The following is an 18,104-nucleotide window of genomic DNA, read 5'->3' as shown; positions in this document are numbered from 1 at the left end:
TTCTGTTTTTCCAGTTACATTTTACACAATTTTCAGATTTTCTTGAATTGGGGTTGTATCTCCTTCCGCTACAGCTAAAACACAAACGTCCCAAACTTGAGCCGCTAACACTAATATAAATAAATATTAATACACAGCAGTACTTGGAGAATTGGCGACGCCTCCTTTTCTGGTGTCTCGGACAAAGTGTTTATCCGGAATTCAGAGAATCTAAAGAGAACTGTCTCCAGCAAAAGTTAATAACACTTAGTAAAAATGAAAGCGGAGAGGTTTTTTTTTACAGAAGATAGTTTTTTAATTACAGAGATATGAAAAGAAGAAAGCCGAACACACAATATAATTACTTTATACACAATATTATATCTCTCCTCGTATTGCCACACACTCCTTTTTTCTTTCCAGCATAAGCTCTTCTATCATTCCAGCAACAGTGTATACACATCATTTATCATCATATATTACACAATATTCATACAGATTTTAGCTCTTAGATAATAACTTAAGCGTCCATTTTTTACATTCAGTGTGCAGTTGTTTGGGAAAAAAAACAAACTTTTATAGCTTTTATACCTACAATTTTACACTCAGCTTTCAAGCTCTCTGCTTCTGGACAAAAGGCACATGTAGAATTGCTTCTCTGACATCTTGCACATCCTTTTTTTCTCTTTTTTTGTAAAAACATGTAAATGAGAATATTTCCAGGTTCAGTTATGCAAATGATTTACCTGAGTGGCAGTTTACAACAGCTAAATTTACAGTTTAGCAGTTGGCTTTAACAGTTTTACAGGTATGTGGAAAACCCCCAACATTTTAAGTATTTTTGCGCTAAGAGAAAAAAAATTAAGCCACTTATAAAATAAATATCCATTCATTAAAAAAGTCTGTCATGAAAAACATCTACAATGGCATCTGAGATTCACAGTACACGTCCTTCCCAGGCTCCTCCTCAAATGTCACTTTGGCATCATCAGCATCCAACTGAAACACAAGCACAGAAAGAACCGTTTTAAACACACTGCAACACACATACCATCTAAAAAGGTCTGAACTTTCCACAGCGTTCAGCTTACGCATTTCATTTCCAGTTCGGTGAAGAGATGCCCGGTCATAAGCATGCGCAGAGGAATGGTGAGGATGAGAACGAAGGGAAGCGCCAGAGACATCTGACTGGACTTCACAAGCCACAAAACTCCTAGACACACAACCTGGATGGCCGTGTACAGGTGCATTCGTCCTGTGCTCACCTGTAACCAAGACAGACAGACGTCAGCCAAACACAAGTAACTGACGATTTTAAGTAGCTTTGGAAACCTGCCAACACATGCCTAGTTCAAGGACAAATTAAAAGCATAATAAAATTTAAATCATAGAAATAGCTTTAGGTATATAAATGTGCATCTGGCAAATACCTCCCAGCAGTTTTACACAGAACATGATTTTATCACTACAGTCTCAAGCTGGGTAAAAATTAATAAATATAATAGGTAACACAGTAACATCTCATTGTGTTTAGTCTTGCAAAACCACAACTTCATTATTTTCCCCATGAGAAACCTTCTGTTTGCCCCGCTTATGCTAGCGCCATGGACCTCATGTATCATGCAGTGATGAGAAGCTTACTCTGGTAGCATAGGGTTCATTAGGATGGTATTTCTTTGGAATGAGAAGAAGCTGCACACGATCCCACAGCTGAATGCCATTTAACGACGTGATTCCCATGTAGAGGAAGATCCCAAACAAGGCTGCCATGGGAATCATCTTTAGGATGGGCTCCATGAGAACTGACAGACCTTGATACAAGCATACATTCAGATAAATGATAAAGGATCGTACACACACATCAGTTTGAATGCAAAGTATAAGTCTAGCAATGCTTTTGTAGACAGAACTGGGTGATTAGACAGCACCTACCAACAAGCAAGGCCACCACAATGCCGCTTATTCTCTGCTCCATCACTTTCTCTATCACCGGTTTTGGTCCTTTGCTCATGACAGTGAGAGCGTTGGCATGTGTGACAGACCGCACTGTGGCAGCGCTGAGCCACGGCACACCGAATATCGCGCTGAGGCCTCCCATGCCAACTAAAACCAGCAAGTCAAAGTGAAACCCGGAGCCTTTGACCATCTTCCTCTCAGGTTTACTCACTATCAGACTGTTTAGAGCCATAAAGATGGAGACGCTCATTAAAGTCATGAATTGTCACTTTTTCTATGGTTCGTGTCAGCTAATAAGACCAACGATGACTCACGTTGTGATCTGAGACTCCAGAAAGATGAGAATAAACACAAGCACGGCTGGGATGCAGGAAGCAAACATCAGCCACACAGGGAAAGGTTTGTGCTCTCCGAAAGGATTGATGAGCCAGCCTCTTTTTTCAGGATTGGACACCGTCAGACCTCTGGGAACGATTAGTTTCTATAAAGAAAAAAAACAACAACATTTTCAAATATGTTACACTGCAACATGTATAAAAAAGTTAATGGTTCGAGCTGCTTCCTAAATCCACTTTAAATTTTCCATGTAATTTTGTTACAATGTAAACATTAAATTTAATGGAATCTGGTCAAATTAAATTTAGTTAATTGGTAAACATTGAGTTTATACCAAGCTTCTTTTCCGTAAAGATGAATCATTTGAACAAATAAACCTTTGATTTTCATATATTTCGATGCATTTTACTTTAAATTATTGCTTCATGTTTATGAGTGTGCCTTTGTAGTTTGGAGTCACACGCTAACCTGAGTGTACGTATCCTGAACGTTGTAGTCCACAAGCGTCATGAGGACAATGGCAATAGGAACACCAAAGTCACCGATCAAACGCCTGATCTGTTAAACACACATCACCGACATCAAGTCTACTATTTGAATTTCATTTCATTTCATTTGGTTTCTTTTAATCCTATTATTTTAAAGTAAAGGTGACCTCATAAATGGAGTGAAACCTTCTGGGCATGAGCTCACCTTTCCAGGAAGGAATGTCCCGTTCTTGAACTGACGCAGGAAGTAAGCAATAAAGAAACAGCCCATCATGAGGCACATAGAGAGCAGGGCTGTGTTGGGGTAAGATGGCTTGATGGTGTTGACAATTAGAGTTTTGTTGCCGGTAGAATTGTCATACGTGACAATCTCTTCGACCTTTGGGTGCCAGGGATACTCGGCACTTGCATTCACGTGTTCGTAATTTAGAATTAGTGGATGCGCCTTGAAGATCTAAAGAAAAGTTCAAGAGCATAGGTGAAAATGACGGCTTATGTTCAACAAATAAATCGCAGATGAGAAATGTTTCAGATTTTATTACAACATGTGACATACACTTTTTAGCCACAATAAATAAAACCACTGAAAGATCAGTTGAACAGCACTGCACCAATGATGTAAAAAGTCATGTGTTAAATCCAATACTCTAGGCCTACAACCAATAAGACCAAAAGGACCTGATGCCAAACACCCAGTGCCAGACACCACAGGGTCCCCAGAGGTCTTGTTTCTTTGCCCCGGTAAGTCAGAGCTATTTTTGTGGAATGAGAGTAACTTGCGCAATATTTGGCTTGAAGTTTTAAAATTGTGGCTGATTGGTGTGTGTGTGTGTGTGTAATGAATAAAGATTGTTTACCCTCCCAAGTTTGGCAAAAGTTTCATAGATGAAAATGAGGGAGATGAGGATGGAGAAGATTTCCTGGGTGAATCGTGAAATGAAGCGAACCAGGAAGCTGCCCTCAAGGGCCACAATGATCACCACAATGACGACCAGCCACGCTCCCACCCAAACTCTCCCAACAATATACTCAATGCCCTGGGACTTGCAGAACTGAATGATGGAAATGAATGATGATTTGAATGTAGTATTAATGAATGAAAAAATATTAATTGAATTAAAAAAAGACAATAATGGAGTTGTAATGTTTGTTAGGGTTAATAAAAAGGCTTTTTAACTCACTGCATAGAAGGCCTCCTCAAATACCAACAGTGGACCAGAAAACCCAATAACCAGGACGGGCTGCGCGGCAACAAAGCAGAATATAATTCCCTGAATGCTGGTGGAAATGAGGAGCTCTGGCACACCCATCATGTTGTCCACCTTATAAGCTACAGGAAAAGATAAAAAAACAATTTATAGGATCTCCAAAAATACAAAAAACAGAAGAAAAAAAATGGTACCACAGTCATACACACCCAGGAGGCCTCCAAATGTGATGGCAGGAGACAGGGCAGCAAAGTAGATGAAAATGATGGCAGCAAGGACCTGTGCGTTTAGAGCATCGGTGATGTCACTCTTGTAGTACTGGTAGCGCCTTTTTATGTCTCGAATCATCCCCCCAAACGGTCGACCAGTACGAGAAAGGGGATCTTCAATAGGAGGTCTGGAAACGATTGAATCTGGGGAAAATGTGAAATCTGAGCTTAAGCCACTATCAGATCCCAAATAGTTATCCAAATAAGAAACTAAAAGCTGGCAAACAAATAATCTGTTTATCTTATTAGTTAAAATGTCAGCCAACATGGTAAATGCGTATGACTCACCACTGCAAACTTTGGCGTTGTTGACGAGGTCATAGCTTTGCAGTTTGTCCTGTAGCAGTTTCTTCTGAAAGTTGATGACTGAGCTGAGCATCGCCTCACTCTTGATCTCGGTGGGTGGGATCACGATGCTGCAGTCCATGAACTTGGACACAGCGTTGATCAGCTCTCGAGCACTCTTTGCCTGAAGGGCTGTCTGATTAAACACCTAGCACAGATTGAGCAGAGACAGATATGAAATCTGAAGATTGCAGGATTCTTTCTTAAAAATGAATTTTCCAATAGAAACTGTTAATCAAATATTATTTCACGGGATGATAAATAAATAGAAAAAAATATTAAAACCTTTGTTCAATTAACTTTATTTAGTGTTGGCTCATTTAAATTGCATTTTGAACTTGGACTTGCAACCTGCAATAACTCCTTTTGCCACTTGGGGGCAGTGGAAACAATCTAAAACAAGATAAAGCCATCCATAGGCAATTGCCTCTGGATGTGCCTCGGTATAATTAAAGAAAAAAAGATAATTGTCGATGTCCTTTGATGTGACGGAGTAATACGTTTCCTGAAAAATGATACCACTGGTAATTGCCTGTTACAGTTGCAACAAAAAAACCTAGATTGGAATGAAATTGCTTTAGAGCACAAATGTGAGTAAAAAAAAGTCACAAAAGAGGAAAAATATTTCTTAAGCTTTCTGCTTTCTTCTCAGTAATGTCACCGTTAAGCCACATTAACCCTTGCTACTTTCTCTTTTGCTAAAAGAGCCTGAACAGAGAGCGAAGACTTGAATGCTGTTTTTGCACTGAGTAGTATTTTTTGTCTTTTAAAAGCCTCAGTCAACTCACTTTATTAGCCATTAGTGCTGCCATAGCACGCCCAGTCTCATAGTAGTCCATGTCGCTGCTGCTGGGGCCAATCAGAAGAAAGACAAAGCGTACAGGCTCTGGGGCTTCCAACGCTGAGTCCAGTGCTACTGCTTCCTTCAGACGCACAAAGACAGCTGTGGGCTTCTCCAGAAAATCCAGGGTTCCTGGTCAAAAGAGGACCCTGCATTAGTTAACTTGCGTTTAACTGCATATTAATCACAGATTTTTTTTTCATCTGTTCTAAATGTACCTTAACAGGACATTTTTCATGTTTCTTATATTCTTATGGACAAATCCATTTTCTTTATTCACATTTATGTTTATACTAAGGCCCAGAATATTCTCCAGAAGAACCTCAGAGATGCTGCATGGTCATAAAATACACCAAAAGTGTACTTAACCATGTACTCCCACACAATCTAACTGCCTGCAAGCTAAAGCCACCCATGTACTTATTCACTGTTGAAAGTTTTTTTTTTTTTTTTCAATTTAGATTCTCAGCTGAAAGCTATCCAGCATGCTTTTCCTTTGGTGTGGGGGAGGAAGGCTCTCTGCATCAGCTGTGTGCTTGAGACTCAATGTACTATGGTGGTAACTTAGTTCAGATCAACTCAAATAACCTTGGTCCATCTGGAAAAGCTTTAAAGCTGAACCTGCCATTCAGAATACCATTTCTTTATCCATTTGTTTACCATCCACAATGTCACTGCCAGGGATACTGAACTATGGGGGCGGGCCAAAGGTCACAGTCTATGCATGTGTGCATTAACTGCTTGGTTGTGCTGGAGGTTCCTCCCTCTTAAAAGAGAGTTCTTCCTTCTCACTCTTGCCGGTTGCTTGCTCATAGGTGTTTGTCTGATTTTTGTGGATTTCTCCCTAATATTGTTGCGCCTTGAGGTTGCTGTTGTTGTAATTTGACACTTTTTGCATTAGGTACACGTGTGCAGCAATCAGAATGTAAACACCAACACTGTACTCCACATCAAACATGAAAAAAGCAGCTTACCCACTAGCACCATGGAGGCCTCAACATGCTCAGATTCATCAGTCTAAGGTAAGGCAGAAAGGAAAAAAGACTTTTCTATTCAAGACTTTGTGCAACAGAACCAACTTTTAAACATGCTGCTTTTGTCAGTTATGCTTAAATAAATGATAATACCAGTGGGACAACTTACTCTCTCCTTGACAGAAAACTTTTGCAGGTCAGTCCCAGTCAACATTTGGCTTTCTGGGTCAGTTGTTTGGCTGAAATGAGAGCAGCACGTCACTGTCATTGTCTCTGTGACCCATAACTGAAACTACAGCGGCAAACTACAAACAGTAAACTATTCATTGGTAGTTCTCTGTTCATTGAATAGTTTACAAAAAAAAAGAAAAGAAAACAAGACTGAAAAGTGGTAGAAATGTCATATTTGATTGAAACTTTTTTTGTAATATTGTTAAGTTTATTTAGAAAAAACAGGAGTTTTCAAATGCACAAAATGACCTATTCAATATTTGAAAAACTTTAAGAGAAATTGCTAGAAATGTAATAAATGAGTCCTTAAGTTGAAATTTTGACATAATAACCTAACTGTGTTGACTTATGGATATCAAGAATGTTTTTTTCACATTGTATTTTGTTTATTCTGCACAAAAAATATCAAAGTATAAAAACAACAATCCATAGCTTTAAATGAATAAAGCTATGGTCCAGACCTATTTTGAGGTTGGGACCACAAGCTTTCTGACTTGTTACCCAGTGGGTGTTCTCACAATCAGAGGGTTTGTTATGCTTATTTTGTTATCTTTGTGATTTAACTCTCAGACTGCACCGCACAAAACAGTTATGACAGTGTCCATTGTCTGTGTATAATAAAGGATTCAACAGGCAGACAAAAGGGTTTGATGGTCAGGGATGATGATTCATAATTATAGTTTGGATTCCACAACAGCTACAATAGTGTCAACCACTCTGAGCAAGCTAATGCAGTCTTTTCCTTTTGGAGTCTTGGATAATAGCCGGCTGAATGCCTGAGTGTATTTCATTTGTATTTGTGTTTGTATTTGTGGATGGTGTCTCAGACGATACCTGTGGTTTTGCAGCAGAGAGTTCAGCACTCCTTCCCGATCTCCTGACCTGATTTCCTTCTTGTTAACCATCTCACTGACCATCTTCTCTGTGATGGTATCCAGGGTCTTCTCCTCACAGTCTAAAATGGTCACACCTTGGCAAACACAATTTAGAAACATATGTGGTCATGTTCAATAAAAGGGAAAGAACTGCTGCTGTGGTTTAAGAAGGGACTTTAGAAGTAAAAGCCACTAAAGAAGCACTAGAACTAAAGCTATATGTGTCAGGTTGGCTAAGACTGAATTTTACAGATGCTAATCTAAAATAGCTTTTTTGATAATGATATTTTGCAACAACAATCTAAATCAGCAAAGCATTTAGTAAACTGGAATATAAGTATAGACTGCAGCACAGTTTTCCTTTGATCACACTGTAACAGGGAGGAGTGTGACACAGCATGGATTTACATAAAATATCAGTACCTTTAAATCCTATAAAAGTAAAGCACTTCAGAAAATTGAAAATAATTATAAATAGTGTAAAAAAAAAACCTGTAAATGCTCATGTTTTGCTCACTGACCTGGGCTCATGGTGTGTCTGAGCTGGATAAGGCTCCTGAAGGTGAGGCAAGAGATGGGAGTGGGCACCCACACCTGCGCTTGAGGGTCAAAGCTCTCCTCATAACCCACCCATCGGCCCTTCTCCTGCCAGTAGCCCTGCTGCTCCTGCTCCTTCATTTGTTCCTTCAGCTTCTTGTAGACAGAGAGAAACATAAGCACAGGACAAAGGTGCAAGGATAATTTGTGTCTGTGAGGCAAGTGAATTTTAGACAGGGCAGGTGGATGATATAGAGCTGCTCACCACCCCCACCCCCACTCCCTCACCCCCACCCCCCTCCTTGCAGTGCAACATGTGAGCATGAGGTGTAGGCCTACAACTGCACAACTGTGGTTTCAGTAATCTCTTACATTTAAAGTCGTCTACAAATTTAGGACATGTCTTTTTGTAGCAAATAGTAATAGTAAAAAAAAGAAATAAAAGATGGTTTATCCGAGGTGATTGTTTCCAGCTACTATGACTTGTTACTGCTTGCCTTTTTTAATTCCAGGTTTTAAAATCTTACCTCATTCATTTTTTGACTTTACATACAGTTCCAAAAATGATTTTAAACAAACCAAAACGAATAAATAATAAAAAACCTTTATCTGCAAATTTTACTTCAAGGTTAAGAAAACAATATTTTTCATGCCATATGATTCCCAAGTGTGCTTTACTCTCTTCAGGCAGAATCAGATAAATCCTGGTCATGCTTCATTACAAAACAAAAACATTAAAGACATTATGAGTGTTGTTTTCCAGTGACTGCCACTGTAAGAAGGCTAATTTCAACATCATCATCATTATTTATTTTAATTTGGTTGAGTTAATGTTTTACTTACTGTTACTGCATCAATGAATAGTGTAGTTAAAAGAGCAATATAGCAGTAAGCAAAGGTCTAACTAAGGTCATTGCACATACATGGGCGTAGGTTCAGAAGGCTTAGGAGCAATGTTCCCTCTAAGCTGCGCACGTGCGCAATTGCGCACTGCTGGCACGGTCTCTGCGCACAGAAAATCTGCGTTGCGCACAAAAAATAAAATCTAACCTGAATTGAAATTAAAATTAAAACTTTAACAATTCTGTTTTGTAGTGTTAGTCAGTAAGTGACTGGCTGCTCCCCTATGGGATTAGAACGATGCCACCTTATCCCATAGTCCAGCCAATAATGCGATTCACATTCGTATATACGCAGCTAATCAATGTCGTTGACAGGCTATGACAGCGTCCTTATTAGTGATGTGCGATACCACTGATTTCCTTTCCGATCCGATACCAAGTAATATTCAGGGTGGTATCGACGATACTGATCCGATACCGATACTTTGTACAAAACGGATTTTATTTATTGTATCTCAAATTATAGCGTCATAATGATTACAGGACATCAGAATACCTTCTTCTTATCACTTAATAATGCAGAGTTCATCATATAGAAATAAAAAAACTAAAGTTGTGTGCTATTTGAACACCTTGCCTGCCTGGAGGACTAAAGGACTCCGTGAGAGACTCTCACCCTAGCAGCACCTGTCCCTCTCCTCCTCTTCAGTTCGCCTCAACATACGCTCGTCATATTTTGTGATATGATTTACTCTGAGGTGTTTGACAAGGTTAGTGATGTTGCCACAACCATACATGCCAACCCTCCCGATTTTTCCGGGAGAATCCCACCTTTCTCCAGATTTTCCACCCGGACAACAAAGTTGAAAAACCATATCGCAGAATTCATAGCGCGGCCCAGCCAATTCCAGTTTCCAACAATGACGGCAGCGACTTAGTTTTAATATCACTCTTATTTCTCTTTCTGGGTGGCAAAAAAACTTTTAACATATTTTCAGGTGAGAATGTAGCTGTGTAAACTTCAAATATCTGAGCCGACCGACACATCGTCTTCAAACCCCCGCGGTCTTTCACCACTCGGGTTAAACATGATGTACAAGTCACTTTGATAACTTAAAAATGTTCTTGTTTGGCTTTTTCAGTGTTTTATTTGTTCGTGAGTAAATCGGTTTGGCTGAGATTAAAGTTATTAGATTAGATTAAATTAAATTAAACTTTATTATTCCCTTGGGAGGGTTCCTCCGGGGTTTTCACACAGCTGAATAAACGTCAAACAGAAAACTGATTAAACTGAAGAGTTTACGTCAGTGTCCGGTTATATTTTAGACAGCAAGGAGCAGACGGCAGAGTTTCACTCCACCGAGGGAGCTCGTGACGTACTACCCGGCTTTCTTTAGACCGCGAAGGCCGGTCCTCAGGTGGAAGCAGCCTCTGAATTTGGACACCCCCGCTGTTTCCGGGCCGGCCAATAATAACGGTGACATTTAACGTATTTTATCCGATAAATAAACCCTGTAAAATATATTTATCCGCCCAAACAGCCCTTTTGAATGTCTCCCTAATTCTGAGGTCTCAAGGTTGGCAAGTATGGCCACAACACCTCACTTTTTTTGCCACATTTATTGCAAACCACGGCTCAGCTGTTTGTGGAGGTAAAATACATCCGCACAATTACGCTCAGCCATTGTTGTGAGTGCGCACGCCAAGGGGCTGCGAGACATTTATACAGCCGTATTTCGCACATGACTATGAAAGGCGGAAGAGGAAGTAGTTCCTTTGAATGTAGACAATCCGAATGTTATAGTTTCTTTCCACTGTGTTCCTGTTAATGATAAACTACAAATTTACTCTAAATTACTAAAATATCGATATTTTAATGTGAGAATCGATTCTAGAACATAAATGATTGGTATCGGAGGAATCGATATTTCAGGATCGATCCGCACATCACTAGTCCTTATGTGCTGACACCGGTGCTTTAGCTAGCAAAGCGGCGTGGCTGATGTGGAGTGAAGCCACACAACGTGTACAACCATTGGAGATGTGAGCAGGACAGACGGAACAATTGACAGAAAAAGTGTGGACTTTATATAAGTTTTTAAATTGTGTTGATAGGCCACGTAAAACCAGAGTTATGATAAAAATATCTGCAATGTTCGGTTTTCTTCCTGAATACTATCGTTGTTTATATTTACTGTGGGAAGAAACGGTAAAAACGGCGTTTTATAAGGAAAACGCTTGAAAGCGCTCTCCGCCTGTGAGCAAAAACAAAACCAAAAAAACCCCACCCTTTCCTATTGGTCGAAAAAAGTACCATGTCGACCAATCAAAAAAATATGGCAACATTGCATTTAGTTGTTTAGGAAGGGGGAAGTTTTAGGAGTGACGGTGGTGTTTTGAGATGTGAGAGATTTGCAAAGTTTAGCGCAAATCTTGTGTAGTTAGTGTGTAGTGTAGTCAAAATTTTTTATGTGTGTGTCAGAACAATGAGGCGACTGCTGACTGTTACAGCTGTTACAGTTCAAACAGGAGTTCAAACACAGAAGTTCTACTGAATGATAATCCTAAATAGAACAACACCTTGTTTTGTCTTGATAAATCACACTGTTACTCAGCTGAGTAAAGACATAAAGGCTTTACAGCTTTTTTCCCGATTTTTATTATTTTTATTTTAATATTGCGAGGGAAGTGGACACGGATCATGAAAATGTGGGAAGGTGATGTCCAGCTGACACTTTCATGTCTAAAAGGTAAACACGGTTTTCTCGCCTCAACAACCGCCAGGCTCCAGACCTCTGAGTCAAAATGAGTTTCCGGTGTGTACACGACTGGACGCCCATGTTTCGAGTGTCAATACATGTCGAGCATCTAGAGTGGGTATACAGTGTGTGTGTGTGTGTGTGTGTGTGTGTGTGGGGGGGGGGGGGGTGACCCTTACCTGACACTTTGCAATGAGGTTACTGTCAATGTTTCAGTTCTAGGCAGCTGGAAAAGACGGAAAATACATTATTTACAAAACAGAACTGAGCAAAAGGGCAGAATTCAGCTTAGCCTGACTAGACAGTGTTTAAAGTGCATGGGTGTGTACTTATAAAACAAAATATGTGGTGTGCTAAATAAGTAACATTGTGCATCCTCTCTTTTCTTTTGAGGACAAAATGCTAGTCACCAGAATGTAAATCAATGCATTTAACAGTGAAGACAGTCAAGTTTAAGGTCTGGCTGTAACAGTAGGGTTACAGAGGCAGAGGTAGAAGTTAAGATAAGTATGAGGCTGAATCAAAGTGTAGCGTCACCTGTTCAACCTTGTGTGTATGTGTGTGCATATATGTGAATCATTAAGTGTTTATGTGCAGATTCTTTATATGTACAAGGAGCAAATGTTAGATGGGTAGCTGTAGGTGCATAACAGGTGCATTTTTCTGCAAATATACAGTATTCTGTGAAAGTCATGAGTCACTCCTCTTTTTTTTTTTAAATTTTGCTTCCAAGTTGCCAGACTTTCTTATAAATTTTTGAAATTTGTCTTGAGCGACTCATGGAATGAACCCGTGTTGTGTCTACACATAACAGAAAACTTAGCAAAGAACCAATATGAAATTGTGTCTTTAGACGTTTTGTTACCGGTGGCCTGTCGCAAAAACATGAAATTTCCTCCAATTTCCTAAATCTACAAAAAAAAAAATTATAAAATAAAAAAATCTAAAGATAATGCAGTCTGACAGAACTAAAATTGTATTTTGGCACCAAAACGGTTATTCCCATATCTTGGCATGGTGTACAGTGTGCCCTTAAAGAAACTTGACACACGGAAGACAAAAAAAAAGACAAAAAAAACCTACAGCAGGTGAACAGTATTGAAAAGTCATGCCCTATCTATGCAATGATGAATATTCTTTTGTTCAAATCATTTTAAGGATGTACAGAGAAGTTCAGGAGCTAGATAAAGCAGTGAGTGTCCACAGCATCTGCAAAACACAGTGGAGCCTCTGTCATGGTTTGCTGCTACATTTCAGCCAGTGGTGTTGAGCTCTTGTCAAAATTGATGAAATTATAAAAGCAGAAATGTCAGCTTTTGTTCCATTTTGATTGGAAGCAGCTTCATGTTTTTAGCATGACAATGACACAAACACACTGCCTGCCAATGTATTAAAAGCATACCTGGATAGAAAACACACATAGTGGTACACTACCAGTCATGGATTGGCCTCCCAAGAGTCTGAAGCTAAAGATGAAGCAGTGTGGGATCATCTTGCATAAAGACATCTAAAGAAGCGCCTTAAATGTCCATTATAAACCTGGAGAACTATTCCTGGAGACTACTCAAAGAAATGACAAGAACGCTTCTCTAAGAGTGTTCAGGCTGTGCTGACGAATAAATATGGTCATACCAATTATACACTCTCAAGCTCTGGAATCATATATTTCTGTTTTGGCTTTATATATAGTATCTCCATTTATTTTGACACTTTTATATAAATTGCTGCACCATTTTTTTGCAAAAAAAAAATCTGCATCTTTGCAAGTGTCTCAAAGATCATTAAAATTGCAGATGAGAAAAGCATTCTTATCTTATTGTTTGTGCATACTTAATCATCTGGGCATGTATTCCATAAAAAGTGACTTGTTGTTTTACACAACATGACTGATATTGCCACATTCTGTTTTGCAATGACTGTTAAATTTCTTCAATTAACCAATAAAGATTATTCCACTGCAGCAGTGACTCTAACACACATCACAACAACATTAAGTGTGCAACTTCAATGAAGTGCTCCATTCCCATATTTTCATGCTTCAAAGCAACAGCTTAACTTAATTTTTGGACAAATACCATTCATAGCTGTAGCAGAAAAGCTGACACTTACCTCCTGCAGTCACTGCTTAAACTGACAGCAGTGGCAAGTGACTGACCCCAGAATGGCAAAAAAATTGTGACTTCATACGCATCACCTATTTAAAGCTTCTTCGGTGCCGATGTGTGTGTGCATGCTTCTCGATAATGGGTGGGACTAATACATGCATGCACACACACATGGACACGTGCACTCTAATTCTCTCGAAGCGCAAATCCAGCAGAGCAATGTGTTCCGGTCTCACCCATAATATTGATAGTGAATACAGTGGTTTGGTATGGAAGAAAACTAGTCAAACTGTGTCATTATCCAGCCCGCATCTTATCATATTTAATGTCTGTGTTTAGAGGACAACAAGGGCTTAGACTTCTCTGCTGGGCCTGGTCACCTTCAGTCTTGCTGGAGTAAAACATTTGCTTAAAGCTGGCTTTCATCTGCTTTTCTTCCTCCCACCTTAAGACGATCAGCATAAAACTGAGGTGTATTAATCACATTTATGATTGCATATATAGCGGAAACTGCTGCCCGACTGTCATTTTGGGCTGACTTTTCTTCTGAACTAGACACACAAACAACAAATTCAAAACAATTCCACTCATTAACTGCAAACATTAGGTGACATTTAACTCTTCTAGTCATTAGAGGGTGATTTTAAGAAGTCATTAGAGACTAATTCTTATTCCCCAAATTGTTTTAATCTTTAAAAAAGTGTGATATTACATTTCCTGTAATGCAACTTTCTGCTTTTTGAAAGATTTATGTTTCTTGAGCTCACTTTAATGACTCGGCTGGATTATGTAAAAAAAATGAGTGGTTCTGCACAGGGCAATTCCTGGAAGCTTATGCTTGTTAGTTTTTTAATAACATAATAATCAAGTTGTAAAGCATATCATAACAGAGGTGTGCTGTCTTTAATAAACTTTAATGTAAAGAAAAGAAATATTTGCATACCTTCTGTTGACGGTAAATGTTATCATCCTGCATCTTGTTTCTGTCACTGTACCTCATTATGTAACTGTCTGGAATCCATTGAGACTATTTTTTTCTTGACACTGGGTTGTCAGTCACCAACATGAGTGACGAAATACGAGAAGTCCTCTTCCTATATGCAAATCTGAAAGCATTGTTTCTCTGCACGCTGATATATTTAATAGTGTCTGCATGTGTTTGTCCTGAACAGAAGCTCAGAGGCCTCTGCATCCCAAATCCTCTGATGTATCTCCCATTACAAGTATAAAGAATCTATAAGCAAAATAATTTTTTTAATGTATGTTTTACTATCTTTTCTGTTTCATGCATCAAGCAAAACTGACATTCACTAAAGTGTAATTCTGCAACAGCAGCAATCTCCTAATGTAATTCTAAAAACCAATATGGATGTAAATCTATCAAATTACTCTTAGCAAAAGCAAGAAAACTAGGAATTAGCAATGTATACTACTATATAGCATTATTGGATTATTATTGTTATTATGGTTGCATTTATGTGCTGTTAAGCAGTTTCATCTGCACAAATGTGTCATACTTTGTATGAAAGTGTAAATGCAACCTGGCTGATATCCTTCATTATATCCGTTAACATAACATTTCATTCCTCCAAGAAATGTTTAGTAGTGACATCAGTCTCCAAGAAAGGCATCGGTGTGAATACTTGATAGACATTAATACATGTATACACTATACATAACAGTTGATGCAAGCACAGGCTTTTGAGTTTTCATGCAATATTAAATTACAAAGCAGAGACTGCTTTTTTTGAGCCTTTTCTGTAGTGTTGTGGTTAACACATTTGCCTTAAAGGTGGAAAACATCCAGTTCAAGACCAGAAGGAGACACAAGCCCAGCCTCAGAGGTCATAATTTTCATTGCTGGTCCCAAGCCTGGATAAATGGAACGGTTGTGTCAGGAAGGGCGTTTAGAAAAAAAAAAAATCAACATGTGGTATCATGTGCCATTGAAACCCCTGGGAAATAAGGGAGTAGCTGAAAGTAGTTGTCGGTTGTGAAGGACACACAAAGGGAGTTTTTTACCCTCATGTAAATATCTCATTTATGAATGAAAGGTAGCCAACTAATGCAGCTAGTGTTCAATCAGTACAGTTTAATTAAATTTTATTTATATAGTACCAATTCATAACAGAACAAGCTTCGATTAGAAAGAAACTCAGCAATCACACAATCTCTTATGAGCAAGCACTTGGCAACAGTAGGAAGGAAAAACTCCCTTTTAACAGGAAGAAACCTTTGTCAGAACTAGGCTCAGGGAAGGAGCAATCTGCCGCAACCGGCCTGATAGAGGGTGAATAATGTGAAAAGTATTGTTCCCAGCATGGAACCCTGTGGAACTCCATGACAAACCTTTGTGTGTGAGAAAGATTCACCATTTACATACAAAAATTGGAATTCATAAGATTGATATGATTCAAGCAAGTGGAGCACAGTGCTACCACAGTACAGTCAACATCTGGCTCTCAAGTAATTGAAATAAATTACAATTCAATAGTATTTCAACAATGTTTATTATTCATTTTCAGTTAGTAAGAAAATAAATTTTAAAAATTATTTATTTTCTCATTTCAAGTAAAATAAGGCTTTGATTTTAGATTTGCTTAATTTTAATAAAGGTGTTGTTTGAATCACCCCATTTCTGTAAACCATCTCAACTTTGAATATTATTTTCTCCCTATGTGTTTCCCCCATGAGTTTTCTGTTTTCACACATGCCCTGAATAAAGCATTTGATTTGCTAAGTAATGTTATGTGGGATGAGTTACAAAGCATGTGACTCGTCTGTGTGTTGCCTTTGTATATACATTGACCACCAAAGACAAAGGAAAAGGCTGCACAGATTAAAATAACCTTACCGTAAATACAAGAAATGCTGTGCAGAGTAAATTAGAAACAGTCCATCAAAATCTAGTAATAGATGTGTTAGAATGCAGAAACATCTAGATGCAGATCCAGCCCGCACTCTGTCTATTGGTGACCTAGGGTTTAGATGAAGACATTAACTCAGAGAGGCTGATCGAAGTGAAGGGGTCCAAGTAAACATCAATCAAATATCAGTTATTAAAGTTGCTGTACTTTAAGGCACATCTGTGGGATAGCTGTAAATAATTTTTTCTCTAATTATTACAGTTTCATCTGGGAAGAAATTCCTAAAGTCATTGCTAGTTAAGGTTAACAGACTTAGCTCATTAAAAATTGGACTTTTTCTCAGCCTGGCTACAGTGCTGAAGTTAATTTGTTACGAATAGTAAGATGTCCTAGCTTTACTGAGGGCTTTTGTAGAATAACAAACTATTTTTTTAGGCCAAAAGTGTAACACCAATTCTTCTTCAGCCTATCCATTATCTACTTCAAGGTGGAAGTTTGTGAGTTACCAGGGAGTCAAGCAATCAAGCATCTGTAATGTACTGCCTTCTTTTTCAGAGAAAACACAGAATCCAGGGTCATACGCAGTGCAGATGCTACAATATTAATAAGATATAATCGATTTCTGTGGGATAAAAAAATGCAGAGAAACATATAAGATTGCAACTGGTCCCAAGTCTGGATAGTCATGTTTTGGGGTGTTTAATAAATTCAGCCAGATTTCAGGAAAAAAGAGAGCTTCTCTATCTAACATCTCCTAACAAGACCAGGTTTCCCCAAAAAGTTTCCTAGTTAAGGTTGGTGGAGTACTGGAGGTCACCCAATGCAGCCTGATTTCCTGGCTGCTCGGGAGGACCAGCCAAGGGAGCGCTAACTGGGGCTAAGCTACTTTGGCCCACACTGACTACCAGTTGGGCTGGTTATAGGACTGTGGAGGCTCTCAGGTCATCGTACTCTAAGGAGCTTGGAAAGAAAAGCATCTGGACTTTTTAAAGTTTCTTGAAGACTTTTCATCTCTCATCCAAGAAGTTTCTTCAGTTCTAAGAGCAGTTGGTGGAGTCCCAGATGGTCTTCTACTCTTTCTGTCGTATTTGAGGTTTGTAAAACAATGACCAAACAATGCACTTTGACGTGCAAATAGATACAGAAATGGTGCAAAAATGCTGGTAGCAAAATCCCATTTAAAAATTCACCAAATCAGCAATTCAATACCAGCAGAAGTGATTCCAGCCCAGTTGCTACAGCTGTCACTAATATGCTTGGTATGTGTGCAGGGCAACTGAGACTATGCTAAACAAACTCAGGGAGGGAAATCCTTACTGTGTGTTTGGCAGCATGCCAGCATCCAGATCATGGTACAGCTGAATACATTCATTCCATAAATATTATTATATATACAGTAGTTTTATCTGTTACCATAACACTTCAGAGTTCAGAAATAAATAGGTGACATGATGGTGGCTACATCCATCTTTTATATAAAGTTATAGTTAAA

At 38.8% G+C, this 18,104-nt stretch overlaps 1 protein-coding gene across 7 annotated transcripts in view; it reads right to left on the bottom strand.

Annotated features, from left to right (window-relative positions):
• Window positions 1-369: 369 nt before the first annotated feature.
• Window positions 370-18,104, bottom strand: part of slc4a1b (solute carrier family 4 member 1b (Diego blood group)) — a 39,350-nt gene continuing 21,615 nt past the window's right edge. For 3 of the 7 annotated variants that reach the window (XM_026163032.1, XM_026163034.1, XM_026163033.1), the window contains 17 exons: window positions 11,820-11,866; window positions 8,024-8,192; window positions 7,462-7,597; window positions 6,566-6,635; window positions 6,397-6,439; window positions 5,370-5,554; window positions 4,525-4,729; window positions 4,177-4,380; window positions 3,941-4,089; window positions 3,617-3,811; window positions 2,965-3,213; window positions 2,740-2,829; window positions 2,250-2,416; window positions 1,912-2,153; window positions 1,621-1,790; window positions 1,071-1,244; window positions 370-978 (listed from right to left, as the gene is read on the bottom strand). In XM_026163032.1, the coding sequence (XP_026018817.1) occupies window positions 898-978; window positions 1,071-1,244; window positions 1,621-1,790; window positions 1,912-2,153; window positions 2,250-2,416; window positions 2,740-2,829; window positions 2,965-3,213; window positions 3,617-3,811; window positions 3,941-4,089; window positions 4,177-4,380; window positions 4,525-4,729; window positions 5,370-5,554; window positions 6,397-6,439; window positions 6,566-6,635; window positions 7,462-7,597; window positions 8,024-8,180 (2,517 nt within the window). In that variant the 5' untranslated portion in view covers window positions 8,181-8,192; window positions 11,820-11,866 and the 3' untranslated portion in view covers window positions 370-897. Of the gene's footprint in view, window positions 979-1,070; window positions 1,245-1,620; window positions 1,791-1,911; window positions 2,154-2,249; window positions 2,417-2,739; window positions 2,830-2,964; window positions 3,214-3,616; window positions 3,812-3,940; window positions 4,090-4,176; window positions 4,381-4,524; window positions 4,730-5,369; window positions 5,555-6,396; window positions 6,440-6,565; window positions 6,636-7,461; window positions 7,598-8,023; window positions 8,217-11,819; window positions 11,867-13,749; window positions 13,819-18,104 lie in introns of those variants that run through there. The other 4 variants (XM_026163031.1, XM_026163029.1, XM_026163035.1 and 1 more) reach the window with 4 other exon arrangements.

Source organism: Astatotilapia calliptera, chromosome 3 (assembly GCF_900246225.1).
Source record: "Astatotilapia calliptera chromosome 3, fAstCal1.2, whole genome shotgun sequence".
NCBI lineage: Eukaryota > Metazoa > Chordata > Actinopteri > Cichliformes > Cichlidae > Astatotilapia > Astatotilapia calliptera.
The sequence above is the reverse complement of the archived record's forward strand: the minus strand, read 5'-3'. Positions and strand labels throughout refer to the sequence as shown.